The 12,670-nt window shown below is 37.2% G+C and overlaps 1 protein-coding gene across 1 annotated transcript in view; it reads right to left on the bottom strand.

Moving 5' to 3' along the window:
- Window positions 1-12,670, bottom strand: part of TNKS2 (tankyrase 2) — a 77,088-nt gene that overhangs the window by 35,196 nt on the left and 29,222 nt on the right. Inside the window, exons 7-11 of the mRNA XM_012801441.2 lie at window positions 11,460-11,526; window positions 6,096-6,282; window positions 4,435-4,556; window positions 1,935-2,026; window positions 1,770-1,848 (exon numbers count right to left, since the gene is read on the bottom strand). Coding sequence (XP_012656895.1) covers window positions 1,770-1,848; window positions 1,935-2,026; window positions 4,435-4,556; window positions 6,096-6,282; window positions 11,460-11,526 — 547 coding nt within the window. The remainder of the gene's footprint in view (window positions 1-1,769; window positions 1,849-1,934; window positions 2,027-4,434; window positions 4,557-6,095; window positions 6,283-11,459; window positions 11,527-12,670) is intronic.

Below are 12,670 nucleotides of genomic sequence, written 5' to 3'. Positions count from 1 at the left end.
AAAAAAAAAAAAAACAATATAGTAAAATGTTAGTGATAGACCTTAAGTGGTGGGTGTATAGCTATTCTCTATAAAGTTCTTTCAACTTGGCTGTATCTTTGAAAATTTCCACAATAAAAAAAAATCACCTATAAGACTGCCCCATTTCATCCTCACCCCCCACCCTCCTTGTCATGAGAATAATTCTTCACAACATAACTAAGAAATTAATTCCTCAGTAATCAATCCTGTGGACACCAGAGTGTTTGACACACTGGCCAATTCATATTCATTGGAATGAGAAAATATTTGAATAGCAGTATAGCCTAGACCTACTCAATGACCTAAAACCTGAAACTGAATAGCTTGTCTTCATTCTCACAGAACCTGAAAAGCTTATTAAAAATGCTCAGGGCAATTAAATTATTTATTCACATATCCAAATTCACTGAAATGTGAAAATCATCCACTTGAAAACATTACTCAGATACCACTTTGTGTTAAGATTAGGGTTATCAACCTGTCCTATTTTGCCCAGGACTTCTCCAGGTTTAGCACCAAAAGTTCTGTGTTTCTGGGAATTCCCACATCCTGGACAAAATTAGACAGTTTATTACCCTAGACAAGATTGTTTCATTGAGTTTCACAATTCAAATCTACTGTGCGTTCAGATGATCTTCAAATAATGTACCACATGTACAAAAAAAGGAATCAACAACAGTTATAGAACAGAGACAAATGAGATATGCCAAGCAGTCAAGAGGAAATAAACTTTATTTTATTTAATAATTTACAATAGGAAAGATCAAGATCATACATTATCGAGAATTCCCCCAAATCAAAGAGAAATTAGGACACTGAGAGACAACACAAAAAAATCTGGAAAATTCTAACTGGTTTTTTTGAATGAATGGAAACTCAAGAAAGGACAGATGAGAAAACTATTCTGCAAAGCTAATTTAGGGAAGGGCTGCAGGGGCCACCCAAGGGAAAGGTCTCTATTCCTTTCTTCTCCCTTTATCCAGAGCAGTTCCATTCTTTCTCTGTTATAGAATACACTGAATTTCAACTGAAGATTTTTTTCTGAAGAAGACAAGGATCTGTGGCTAAAACTTCAAAAACTGCTGAATTAGGTGAATGTGATCTCGCCCAATCTGGAATGCTATGTCTATCTTTTACTGAGTAGCTTTCTTCAAAGTTTCTGGGTAAGAAATTATTTCTAGCCTTTATGAAAACATAATCATTCAATGAATAAAATGCTTTGTGCACAAAAGCCAATTAAAGAACAGTGAGGAGCTATAATGTTTTTAGTCAAATTATTTAAATAGCTTATTTCCTTTTTCTCAAGTTTTTAGACTTAAGTTACAGAAATAAAAGAGGGAAAGATAAACTGGCTGGAGTAAATAACAGCCATAGCAATCAAGAAATAGAAGATGTAAGTGAGAAAAGACTACTAGAAAAGAAAATAGGTCAGAATCAGTATGTCTCCAGCTGGGAATATTCTGGAGTATGGACTGTTAGAAAAAGCTCTTAAGGGTATCTTTGATCAGTGTGGTTAAAGTCAACAGAGAAAGGACATATAAGAATATGGTATATTTGAATAAACCTATAGACTTTCTAGCAAAAAACTGGTTTTAGGAAAAGTTATTTGCAAGACTATTTTTAAGTGCAGATTAAGAGAAAAATGCAATACTTATGGGAGAGTAAATAGTTTAGGAAGTCAGGCATTTCATCTGGTAAATAAAAAATAACTCACTGGATTACCAAAGATAACCAAAAAGAAAGTATACCTTTGCTTCATGTTTCACCACTACTTCAACAACATCATTATGAGCTTTTTCAGATGCCACGTGCAGAGGAGTCAAGAATCTTAAAGAGAGAAAGTCAGCCAGACAATAAGATATTTTCCAAAAAATAAAATGTCAATAATATTTAATTATTAAATATATACTTACTCTTTAGTTTTTTCATTGATGTTTGCTCCTTTTCTTAGCAAGAGCTCACATATTTGCTTTCTTTTGGGATATGGAGATGCAGCAGCACAATGCTAAATGATGTAAATTGCAGCATTAATCAAGGACTATACATAACTAATTTTTACTTAAGAACATTTGGGTTTCCAATCAAGAAGTTATTTAACTTCTTTGTTTTATTTTTGACCTAACTTTGTTCTTGACTTCTGATTGGATAGTGTATAGTAATTACCAAATTCTGGCAGAGACTGAAAATCCTATTTATTAGATGACTTGTTATTAAATATTCAGCTTAAACTTTATAGTTGCCTTGTATGTTTGAAAAAGCCACTACTGGGTAAAAAGTTAAATTATTGGGACCAACATCCCTTTCTGAACACTCTTCTCAAACAGCCTTGTGTTTATGTAATGTTTAAAGGGTTAAGAAAACACCCCAAAGGTTGGGGTTTCTTTACATGACAAAATAACAAAATACTCATCAGCTCTGGATTCTGCTTGGGAATCACACTGACGGAAGCTGATAAGCTAAGCAGTTTTTACATGTTTCTCAACTAGCTGCTCCAGCGTAATAAAGAGCTTGCATTCTCTGTTTTGACAAAATTCATGGTAGAAATCTGATACAATCTGGAGTTTGAGGCTGCATTATCTACCTATGATGTATTAAGGAGAAACGGAGGCAGGATATAGGCATTTGCCTAATATGTATTTTATGGTCATAGCCCTCATCTTTGCATCCCCAACATCTAGGATGATACTTACGCACAAGAGATGTTCCATAATGTCTGAATGATAAATGACTAAATCACTATGTATATGTTACAATACTATGTATATGTTACAATGGAAATGTAAAAAAATCCATGAATAAAAAGTTCTGGATTATTTTTCAGCAAATTATACATCTAACTACACAGTAAACATGAAATCTGTTCTCTGACTTTAACCTGTTGTTAGTCATAAGCTTTATCTATCTGAACCTCATGACTTTGCTGCAGATACATTCTCTGATATTTCTATCACCAAAATAATTTCTTTACCTTCAATAATAACAAATCTAATTAGTGAACATAGTTTCTTTAATATGCTATGATTATCATCCCAGGACATCCATCAGAAGAGCACAGAGAACAAATACACTTGCAGTTTATTTCCAAAAGTTCTTTATTACATACACCTCAAACTGTACCCTACCACACCTGTGACCTCTGTGAATCTGGAAAAAACTGCTCCTGCACCGTAACTACCAACCAATACTTAACTCCTAGTATGTTCTAAGATTAATTACAAGAATAGGTTGTTTAATAGCAGAATACTCAGGAAAGAACATCATGTAATATCAGCTTTTGGACTAGGAAATTTTCCATAATGTCAGTCTTTCCAAGTTTCTCTGTATAGTTTTAATGCTGTTGTGGTTTCAATTTTGCTCTAGCATTTCTTATTAATAGCTATGCTATTTTTGTTTTTACTTGAATGTTTCTGACAAGTAACAAAACAGTCCAAAATGTCTCATAGATGGGTTTCTATATAAATTTCACAGAGTTTACTTATGGCACAAGGAAGCAATTTTACCATACAAGGTATTAGGTAAGTAAGACTACCATGAGTGAAATCTGTTCCTAAACATATTATCAAAGCACATTGTACAATTCACATAATAGGACTTTTTTCTTGGAAATTTCTACTTTTGAGGTAGCAGCTCATTACACCATTTCTTCCCTTATCTCCTACCACTTATTCCTACTAGCTCTCATTCTTTTGACTGCTTTTCCTTAGAGTTCTCTATTCACATGTACTTTGTTACAGCTCCACAATTATTATTACCTCTATCAAGGAAATAACCTCTAAAATACTGTGTTCATACTTTATGCCTAATTTTGAGGAAAACTGCAATATGGGAAATGATATGTACCATTTACCATAAAATATGTTACATGTAATGTAATACATACCAGAATACATTTTTTTTTTCCTGGAAGGATTCTCAAACTAATAACGGTATTGCCTTTTAGGGGGCAAGGTTGTCTATTTTTCTGTAGTATTTGAAATGTATGTATGTGTAGGCATTAATTTAATTTAAAAAAATTATACATTTTTAAAAACGATGCTCTTACTAAACGGAGAAAGGACGTTATTATTAGTTTGGCATGTTTTTTATTGTATTTTAAAAACTTAAATCTGGGCTCGGCGCCTGTGGCTCAAGCGGCTAAGGCGCCAGCCACATACACCTAAGGTGGCAGGTTTGAATCCCCAGCCCGGGCCCGCCAAACAACAATGATGGCTGCAACCAAAAAATGGCCAGGCGTTGTGGCGGGCGCCTGTGGTCCCAGCTACTTGGGAGGCTGAAGCAGGAGACTCGCTTGAGCCCAGGAGTTGGAGGTTGCTGTGAGTGTGATGCCATGGCACTCTACCCAGGGGGATAGCTTGAGGCTCTGTCTCAAAAAAAAAAAAAAAAAAAAAAAACAACTTAAATCTGAAACATTACCAATGCTGTTTCATGAGTTTGAGGATGTTTGAAATTCACCATTTCCAGAGAGAGATGTTTTTTGATCCGTGTAACATCAGCTTCCCGCGCAGCCTGCAGCAACGAGTGGCCTTTAAATTCATCTAGATGAAGAAAAAGCACTTAAATCTACATGTGAATTTTCAGATTGATAGTGGGGGCTTATCTAGTATTTTCCTTAAAACTATTTTCAAAACAATCTTCCAACATAGCCAGAATGAGGTTCTAAAAATGTTCTCCAGATATAACCCTTGAAAATGTAGACAGTGGTACTCTAGTTCCCCTTAGTCATGGCCCAATTCACTCCTGAGTGTACACAGAGATTTAGCCCATGGCAGATTCACGGTACACAGAGATTTAGCCCATGGCCTGCTCTAATTCATAATTAGCCTAGAGCAGCAGTTCTCAACCTGTGGGTTGAGACCCACAGGAACTGTATTAAAGGGTTGTGGTAGCTCGGCGCCTGTGGCTCAAGTGCCTAAGGCGCAAGCCACATACACCTAAGGTGGCGGGTTCGAACCCAGCCCAGGCCCGCCAAAATGACGCTGCAACCAAAAAATAGCCAGGTGTTGTGGTGGGCGCCTGTGGTCCCAGCTACTTGGGAGGCGGAGGCAGGAGACTGAGCCCAGGAGTTGGAGATTGCTGTGAGCTGTGATGCCACGGCACTGTACCCAGGGGGACAGCTTGAGGCTCTGTCTCAAAAAAAATAAAAAAAGAAAAAAGAAAAAGAAAAAAAATGGTTGTGGCATTAGAAAGGTTGAGAACCACTGGTCTAGAGATATCTGAGTACTGCACTATTCCTAGACCATAGAGTTCTCAGGATTTTTCAAAGCACAAAACTCTTATCAGTAAAGAAATAAAGGATGATCATAATCCCTATACTGACATTATGGCAGCAGCAGATAGTTTTGCTCATACCTATAAAGAATTAGAAACTAGATAAGCTGGTTATTTCCAAGAGCCACCTATAATAATCAAATAAAAGAGGATATTTTCACAAGATTTCTCTTTTACTCATCAGACTTGTGAAACTACCCATTATCCTTTATTATTCCAGAATAATACAAGTCCATTGCCAGTTGCCTATGTATATGTATCTGAACTAGATGATTATTTCTCACTACGTTTACATCAACTATGGTCAGAAAACTCTGGTCCAGGTACCAAAGAATATTAGATGTTAAGATCTGGAGTCTATGGTTACAAGACAGCAATCTGACAAATAACACTAACATCATAGCTTCATGAATTAACTAGAAAGTAATGTCAAAGATAGAAATAATTCAAATGCTTTGTTTTAAAAGGATACCATCTAATAAAATAGTCACATAAAAAGCATAAAACACAACTTGAAAAAACTAATTCAATATATTTTCATAATATCTAAAGTAGAAACTTTCACATTATTAAATGTTAGTCTAAACAATGATACATCCAAGACTAAAAAAAAACACTATTTCTAAAAACAAGCAAAAAATGTTCAGTTTAGGGTAGCACCTGTGGCTCAAAGGAGTAGGGCGCTGGCCCCATAAGCCGGAGGTGGTGGGTTCAAAACCTGGCCCCGGCCAAAAACTACAAAAAAAAAAAAAAGTTCAGTTTACTGATATAATATCATAGCTAAACATTTGTAATTGTATACTCACATGCTAATCTTTCTTTTAACTGTGGTGTGGGAGCCAAGTCGATAGCACTTTTATTGTGACAATTCAGCAGTGTCGGATCTGCACCGTAACTTAAGAGAAGAGAACACACTTCAACCCTGTTTTTAGAAGCTGCTTCATGAAGAGGCGTGAACTGCCATAAGTCCATTGCATTTACACAGGCACCGTGCTGGGGAGGAAAAAGCATAAATTTAATGTTCAATTTTTAAAAGAATTTAGAATTATTAGTACTGTGTAATATAATTATTATGTAAGCTTAAACAGGTTATGTTCCCAAAGTTTACTTTTTAAACTAATTATTTCAAAAAGTATACATTTCTCCAAATGGAAAAACAGTAGTGTCCCAACCACAAGGGCCTATTCAATTCCTTTAGTCAGAAGAGCTAAAATTAAGCTTTACGTTTAACCTGTACCTTTTCCAAGTACTGTTTTTTCCTTTTTTGAGGTGTAACTTACACTTAGTGAAGAGATGCACAACTCTTCAGTGTTTACATCTGATGAGTTTTGACAGATGTACATATCCATGATACCATTACTCAAATCAAGATACAGGGTACTTCCATCAACCCAAATGTTTCCTCATGCTCCTTTTATAATTCCTGTTCCCATTCTGACTTTTAGCACCATGTATTACATCTACCCATACTTGAATTTTATAAAAAGGAAAGAATGTACTTTTCTATAATATATACTTGAGTAGCCTTCTTCACACACGTTTCTGAGATTCACTGAAGTTGCCATATTAGTTCATTTTCAGTGCTGAGGAGTATTTCACAGTATAGATATGTCATCATATACTTATCTATTATCTGTTAACAGACATTTGGGCCATTTACAGTTTTTGACTACGAGTATCCCTAATGTGAAAACCCAAAATGTGAAATGCTCCAAAATGCAAATTTTTTGGACTGCTGAGATGACACCCCACCAGTGGAAAATTCCACATCTGACCTCATGCACACACCCATCTGTTTTGTGCACAAAATTATTAAAAATATTGTATAAAATCACTCTCAGGCTATCTGCATAAATTATATATGAAACAAATGAATTTTGTGTTTAGACTTGGGTTCCATTCTCAAGATACCCCATTATGTATTATATATGCACATATTCCCAAATCTAAAAAGATCTGAAATCTGAAATACTTCTGGTCCCAAGTATTACAGATAAAGGATACTCAACTTGTATTATGAATAAGCTGTTATGAACATTCCTATACATTCCATATAAAGTCTCTTTATGGACACATGTTGTCACAACGGATAACGTTTAACTTTATTAGAAAGTGTCGAACAGTTTTCTAAAGTAGCTATCTCATTTTCCATTGCTATCAGCAAGGTTTGAGTTCTAGTTGCTCCCTATCCTTACTAATACTTTGTGTTGTCTGATTTTTTAATTTTAGTCACTTCCAAGTGTTGGAGTTGATAGCCCACACAAGTTATACTAGTTCAACTTCCCATCAAACAAAATCCCTTTTACAGCATACCTAACACAAGGCAAAACAACTACTTACTTTTTAGTACTTTCAACAGTACTAAATCCTAATTCTCAGCTAACACACATTAGATAACAACTCCTGTTGTTAGGAAACTGCTTTCCTTCTACATTAAGTTGTTCTATGCACTTTTAACTTTGATCCATTTGTTTTATCTTCTTTAGAGTAAAAGAGATTAATATTCTTCTTTGCAGTATTTGAAGGCAACTCTCATGTTTACCTTTTTTTTTTTGAGACGGAGCCTCAAGCTATCCCCCTGGGTAGAGTGCCATGGCATCACACTCACAGCAACCTCCAACTCCTGGGCTCAAGCGAGTCTCCTGCCTCCGCCTCCCAAGTAGCTGGGACTACAGGCGCCTGCCACAACGCCTGGCCATTTTTTGGTTGCAGCCATCATTGTTGTTTGGCGGGCCCGGGCTGGGGATTCGAACCCGCCACCTTAGGTGTATGTGGCTGGCGCCTTAGCCGCTTGAGCCACAGGCGCCAAGCCTCTCATATTTATCTTTTTCAGCCTAAATAGCTAGATCAAAGTTCCTTCATCCATCCTTCATATCAGCTAGTTTCTAGACTTACCCTGACAGTTCTCAACTAAATATACCTTAGTTTAAAAAATTAATTTAAGGTGGGAGGATTACTTAAGCTCAGGAGCTTGAGACCAGCCTGAGAAAGAGCAAGATCCTATCTCTACTAAAAACAGAAAAATTAGCTGGGTGTGATAAGTGCCTGCCTGGAGTTCCAGCTACTTGGGACGCTGAGGCAGGAGGATCACATGAGGCCAGGAGTTTGAGGTGGCAGTAGACTATGATGACACTACTGCACTCTCCCTGGTGACAGAGTGAGATTGTCTCAAAAATAAATAAATAAATAAAAGATACGGGGAGGGGGGAAGAGGAGAGCCTAAAACAACAATAGATTCCAATGTGGTCTGATTGTATGGAGTACAATGTATCTATTATATTTGCTCTTAAAGCTATAATTCTACTATTGGCACAAAAATTAGCTTTTTAAATAGTCACATTACAATTTATACATAAACTGAATTAGTGGGCAACTTAAGAGCTCTAGATTCTTAGTATTTTTAGAGACAGGTCTCGCTCTGTTGCCTGGGCTGGAGTGCAACAGCATAATCATAGCTCCTGAGGGGATTATAGGCGTGAGCTACTGCAGCTGGTTTAAAAGCTGTAGATTATTTTTTTACAGTTTTTTTTTTGCCCAGGGCTGGGTTTGAACCCGCCACCCTTGGCATATGGGGCTGGCGCCCTACTCCTTGAGCCACAGGTGCCACCTGTCGATTATTTTTTAAACATGAAGTAAACACCAAAGTAAGTTCTCCTCCCATACCTTGTTCTTGTCAACTTATTTTTGTGAACTAAAGTCTCCGTATTGATCTCCATTAAATTTCATTTTTCTGGGTTTAACCCAAGCTTTGAGCCTGTGAAAATAAGATGGTTTTGTGCCCTGGTTCTTTAGCTGGGACTATAGGTGCCTGCCACAATCCCGGCTATTTTTTGTTAAAGTTTGGCTGGGGCTAGGTTTGAACCTGCCACCCTTGGTATATGGGGCCTGCGCCCTACTGACTGAGCAACAGGCGCTGCCCTGTGCCCTGGTTCTATCAAGGTAAATATTATTCTTCCCAACTTTATGGTAATCTGCAAATCTGATAAGCAATTCTAATTTTTTATCCAATCAATGATAAAAATTTGGACTACAATAAAGGCACAGATAGCATTTATGGAAGTCCATTAGAAGTCCTAACTTCATTAGAAGTTCTAACATTCTCTTCTAAGCAAAGAAAGATCAGTGAGAGCTTTCTGCACAATGGTTTAATCAATTATGAATCTACCTGACAGAAATTTTCCCTTCATTCTAGCCAGATCCATCTATTACTAGTTTCCTTGTACTTGGCAGCTATGAGGAAGATGAAAGTTAAGAGAATTCCTTGTTATTCTTGTGACTTTTATTGCTAGACCTTCACTATTTAAATGCTTTGTTCAGGGATGTCTCAGTGACTCCCATGCCTAGCACAGTACCTTCGTCACAGAAAGCAGTCACTGAATGCTTGCTGTTAAATACCAGCTTCTGCTGGCCAGACTGTATTTACCAAGGGATGATGATTGACTCAGCATTGCCCACAACCTCTGCCTGTATTCCCAATCTCTGACTTTCCTGGAAATTTTTTTTTTTTTGGTAGACACAGTCCCACTTTATCACCCTTGGTAGAGTGCTGTGGTATCACATAGCTCATAGCAACCTCCAACTCCTGGGCTTAGGAGATTCTCTTGCCTCAGCCTACTGAGCAGCTGGGACTACAGGTGCCCACCACAACCCCTGGCTATTTTTTTGTTGCAGTTTAGCCAGGGCTGGGTTTGAACCTGCCACCGTCAGTATATGGGTCTGGCCCTCTATCCACTGAACCACAGGCGCCGCCTGACTTTCCTGAAATTTTCAGCTCTAGTACTACCTGCATCTCACCTCAGTTAACCTCCTCTCTAAATATAACCTCTACCCAGCCTTCCATTTTTATTCAGGAAAACATTAGGACTTAGGAAAATAACCACTCAGTTTTCTTTAAGTCCCAGTGCAATTTGTTTGATGTTTTATTCTTACTCATAGTAACATTCAAATGTTCTGTTCAAGATTCAATTTTTCAAGAAGCAAAAACATCATCACTACTAATGTATAATACAACAGCCATATCATAAATTTAAAAAGACTTATGTGCTACTTGGAGCAAACACATTTGAATATGAAGCAGTGCTATCATCTTATAGATAACAAATTAAGTGATTCTATAATTTGTAGCTAAAGGTAAACTTTCAAAATTCTGAGCCTTCTGGGCAGCACCTGTGGCTCAAAGGAGCAGGGCACCAGCCCCATATGCCAGAGGTGGCAGGTTCAAACCCGGCACTGGACAAAAACTGCAAAAAAACCCAAAAAACTTCTGAGCCTTCCTCTATAAAAATGGTATGCTTAGATAATCATTATAATAAAGTTGTTTCTGTAGGAAAATATATTCCGTAGTTGGTTACACCCCAAAGGATGCCTACAGGCACTGGAAACAAGTGTTCTCTTTCCCTTTCTGTGACAGCTGCCGAGAGAATGAGGAAAAGTACTGAAGGGACAGACTAGGTTTAGGGTATCAGAAGTCTCAAGATTGTGGGCAAATACATGTATATGTAAAGACTGAGGGAGTGAAGGACTGAAGGAAACAGGTGTGGCTAACATGCTGGGATTCACTCTTATTATCTTATAATCTCAACCCAAGAGGGGCCAAAATAAGAAGTGTCTTGCTAGTCTTGAGAATCTGTTTATTAAAAAGCTGCTGGGCAGGCTGGGCATGGTGGCTCACGCCTGTAATCCTAGCACTCTGGGAGGCTGACATGGGTGGACTGCTTGAGCTCACAGGTTCAAGACCAACCTGAGCAAGAGTGAGACCCCATCTCTACTAAAAAAAAAAAAAAAGAGCTGCAGAGCATACTGGAAGAAGCTTACCAACTGGACTTGCTCCAACTCAAACTATGATTAGCACATCTTGCAAATATAATTGGTGGTTTTAATAATACATGATTCACTAAAAATTACTTTCTGTTACCAGAGTTTTAACAGTTTATCTTCAGTTAGGAATTACAGAATTGCTTAATCTGTCATTTATGATAGCACTACTTTATATTCAAATGTGTTTGGTATCTGAAAAGTCTCAAAGCACTCAGAAGCAGACATGCCAATCACCTATAAGTACTCCTTTTTCTATGAAGTACTAAGACCACATAAAAAACAAGATATACCATGTATTTCAAGTGATTTTATACAATTACAGAAAATGATTAGGAAAGTACATAAGGACTAACCTTGACCAGAAGTTCAGTTACTTCATAATGACCATAAGAACAGGCATTGTGTAATGGCACCAGATCACTACAATGAGAGGGGGGAAAAAGTTCAAAGTTACAGAATCCCTAGAGATAGGGTAATTTATAAATTAAAACATTTAATTTTAATTAATTACTTAAACAGAAAAATGGCTAGCTGATCTTCTATTTAAAAACATACAAAATTTAGTAACATCTACTTAAACCTTTAGTTCTAACAATTCTATCAACTCTGAGACCCTTCTTCCTTTTTCCCTCATAGTGACTACTAATGCCTTAGTATGGACCTACATTATTTCTTCTCTGCATTACAGAAATAACCCCTACTCCAAATTACTCTCCCATTTTTCTAAATGGTAAATCTGCTACTGGCTATACCTTACTTTAACATCCTTAGTGGTTCTTCTGTGCTTTCATGAAAGGGTTCCAAGTTCTTAACATGGCATACTGAATGATCTGAGCCTCCCTCTAGCCTTATTTTTGAATAATGGTATGCTAACCTTGTAGTTCCCTCTATAAGTTTGCTGCTCCCTGTGTGTAGGACAGATTTCCTTCCTTCTGGCCTGGCTCATTTTTACACTTCTTTTCTAGATTCAACTCAACACTGGTTTTTCTCAGAAACTTTTCTGAGATCTTGTAAGACAAATCACTATATTTCTTAAAAAGCTGAAACTCATCCCAAAATGGCAGATGCTGGTGCAGATGTGGAGAGAAGGGAACACTTTTACACTGTTGGTCAGACTACAAACTAATCTAGACTCTTTGGAAGAAAGTATGGAGTATCTTCAAAGAATTTAAATATAGACCTTTCAGGTTTGGTGCCTATAGCTCAGTGGCTAGGGTGCCAGCCACATACATAGGGGCTAGTGGGCTTGAACCTGGCCCGGGTCTGCTAAAACAATGACAACTACAATAAAAAAATAGCGGGGTGCGATGGCAGACACCTGTAGTCCCAGCTACTTGGGAGCCTGAGGGAAGAGAATCGCTTAAACCCAAGAGTTTGAGGTTGCTGTGAGCTGTGACATCATAGCACTCCACCAAGGGTGACATAGTGAGACTCTATCTCAAAAAAAGAAAAAATAAAAACAAAGTAAAATAAAAAACAAGAAAAAAAAAAAACTTCCATTTGATTCCACAATCTCATTACTAGGTATCTATCCAGAAGAAAAAAAATCATTTTACCATAAGAA

The sequence above is a fragment of the Otolemur garnettii genome, unplaced genomic scaffold (assembly GCF_000181295.1).
Source record: "Otolemur garnettii isolate 467f Iridium unplaced genomic scaffold, OtoGar3 scaffold00008, whole genome shotgun sequence".
Classification (NCBI taxonomy): domain Eukaryota; kingdom Metazoa; phylum Chordata; class Mammalia; order Primates; family Galagidae; genus Otolemur; species Otolemur garnettii.
The sequence above is the reverse complement of the archived record's forward strand: the minus strand, read 5'-3'. Positions and strand labels throughout refer to the sequence as shown.